Source organism: Limulus polyphemus, unplaced genomic scaffold, assembly GCF_000517525.1.
Source record: "Limulus polyphemus unplaced genomic scaffold, Limulus_polyphemus-2.1.2 Scaffold8, whole genome shotgun sequence".
Classification (NCBI taxonomy): Eukaryota; Metazoa; Arthropoda; class Merostomata; order Xiphosura; family Limulidae; genus Limulus; species Limulus polyphemus.
In genome coordinates this window covers 1,267,361-1,269,667 of record NW_013665618.1, presented here as the reverse complement: position 1 = coordinate 1,269,667, position 2,307 = coordinate 1,267,361, and the positions used below count along the sequence as shown (strand labels likewise).

The window sequence follows — 2,307 nt, the reverse complement described above, 5'->3', positions numbered from 1 at the left end:
AGTATACTGTAGAAATAATTAAATTAAATATATATATATATATATATATATATGTGTGTGTGTGTGTGTGTGTGTGTGGTTCGCGAATGTTTTGACATATTGTACGTAGATATAATAAATATATCTTCAACTAGAAACAGATCATAGAAAAAGTCATATCGATATTTACTTATCCTTAGTTTAGTTTTGTAGCCCGTACTAAATATTTACACACACACACACACATATATATATATAACACGTGTTTCTAGACACACACACACACACACACACATATATATAACACGTGTTTCTAGACACACACACACACACATATATATATATATACGTTTAGTGTGGGCTACAAAATGATATATATATGTATATAAATTGTACATCCAAGTTTAACTAATTATTGCTAGGATGCAAAATTATTTATTCTATAGATGTAAAACTCCCGGTGGTTCAGCGGTTAGCTAGAGAACGTATAGTGTAAAATTAGGGGTTCGATCCCTGCGAAGGACACAGTGTAGATAGTCCCTTTGTATGTAGCTTTATGTTAAAACAAAAACAAATACACCATATCCAAATAAATAAATCTTATTTTGTGAAAAACAAACTTTGATGATTCACAAGTGAACAAAGTTGTTTATAATTATTTGTATATATTTAAAGTTTGTCGAAACTCGGATCTATTTACAGACTAGTTATTAATTCAATATGTATTATGAGCTTCTTAAATTCATTTTATTAAAAAAATGAACTTTTATGGACAATAACATATTATTTGGGTCACGGCAAGCAATAATGTGTTTCAAATTTTGGAAAGCTATCTGCAAACTAAACAATGCATCATATTAACATTATACTTCAAAATTTTAATCTCACACGTACAAGCAATTAATACTACTTAGTCCATGTAATAATCGTGTTACAACCGCCACCGTGTGCCATATGATAGTTCATAAATATTGTACAGGATGTTTAATTTTATTCTTTTTCTTACAGGGAAAGCTTATTTCGAATATTTTTTTTTGTTTTAGAGCAAAGCATTCAGCTACTTGCTGTGTCCACCGCGGGGAATCGAACCCCAGATTTTAGCGCTGTCCTAACGGAGGAATTATTTCAGATAATATCTCCTCTTTTGCCTTTGTTAAAGTGCTGTGAATTAAACTTGTAATAAAGATTAACATTGCAGGTATCTGGTGTGATTTTGTTTGTACCCCAATCTTTAAAACTTCCATTATAAAAGAGTATTTGAGACAGCTAGTTTTGAATTTATAGCTGTCAACTGACTTAAGTCGGAAATATCAAACATTTGTCCATAAAAATAACAAAACCTACTCTTTGATTAGCAAAGAGCTGCGTTTTAGAACTGTATCAACTTCTCTCACACTACGAATAAAATTAACAACGATAATGTCACTGATTAAAAGAAAAGAAGCTTATCACAAACTAGTTCAACATCGAAAATATTATTTAATAAAGGTGGAGAAGCATGTTACAAACTGGATTAACATCGTGAATGTCGCTTAATAAAGTTGGAGATGCATGTTACAAACTGGATTAACATCGTGAATGTCGCTTAATAAAGGTGGAGATGCATGCTACAAACTGGATTAACATCGTGAATGTCGCTTAATAAAGGTGGAGATGCATGCTACAAACTGGGTTAACATCGTGAATGTCGCTTAATAAAGTTGGAGAAGCATGTTATAAACTGGGTTAACATCGTGAATGTCAATTACAAAGGTGTAGACACATACCTGAAATATTAATTCTTTAACATAAAAAACGTTTTGTTTCACAGAAGATAGACATGTTTTTGTTATAGTTGAATTTTCGTTTATTTCTGACTTACATGTCGGTTAAGATTAATGTAAAATGGACGAGCAAATTTATAGATACGTTTTTCTCTTTTCTCTATCTAGTTGGATGCTTTTTCAAACCCCTGGTTGGTGAATGAACTACAGAGCACCAAGGAGGATCTGCAGAAAACTGAAACTCAATTAAGTATGCTTTGTCTGGTCGTGTTAAATCTGTTAGCTATAACTTATACATGTCAAACTTAACTACAAAGTTTCATTTATTTTGGATGCTTAGTTAATTAATCTGTACGTACATGTAGGAATATCTAAGTAAAACAACAACAATAGTAGTTTTGCACACAACTTAGTTTTATGTGACTGGCTAATTTCATCATAATTAAGCCGCGTGATCTAAGAAAGCCGTGGGAGAGTATTGTTGCGTCAGCAGTCACATGACCGCCGTGACGCAACGTTTCTAGAACTATCATGTACTTTGTCGAATGGTCTAGTAATTACTAGA

At 32.1% G+C, this 2,307-nt stretch overlaps 1 protein-coding gene across 4 annotated transcripts in view; it reads left to right on the top strand.

Annotated features, from left to right (window-relative positions):
* LOC106478095 (restin homolog) overlaps positions 1-2,307 on the top strand; it is a 139,184-nt gene that overhangs the window by 117,954 nt on the left and 18,923 nt on the right. For all 4 annotated transcript variants that reach the window (XM_022381547.1, XM_022381557.1, XM_022381552.1 and 1 more), the window contains one exon: positions 1,911-1,992. In XM_022381547.1, coding sequence (XP_022237255.1) covers positions 1,911-1,992 — 82 coding nt within the window. The remainder of the gene's footprint in view (positions 1-1,910; positions 1,993-2,307) is intronic.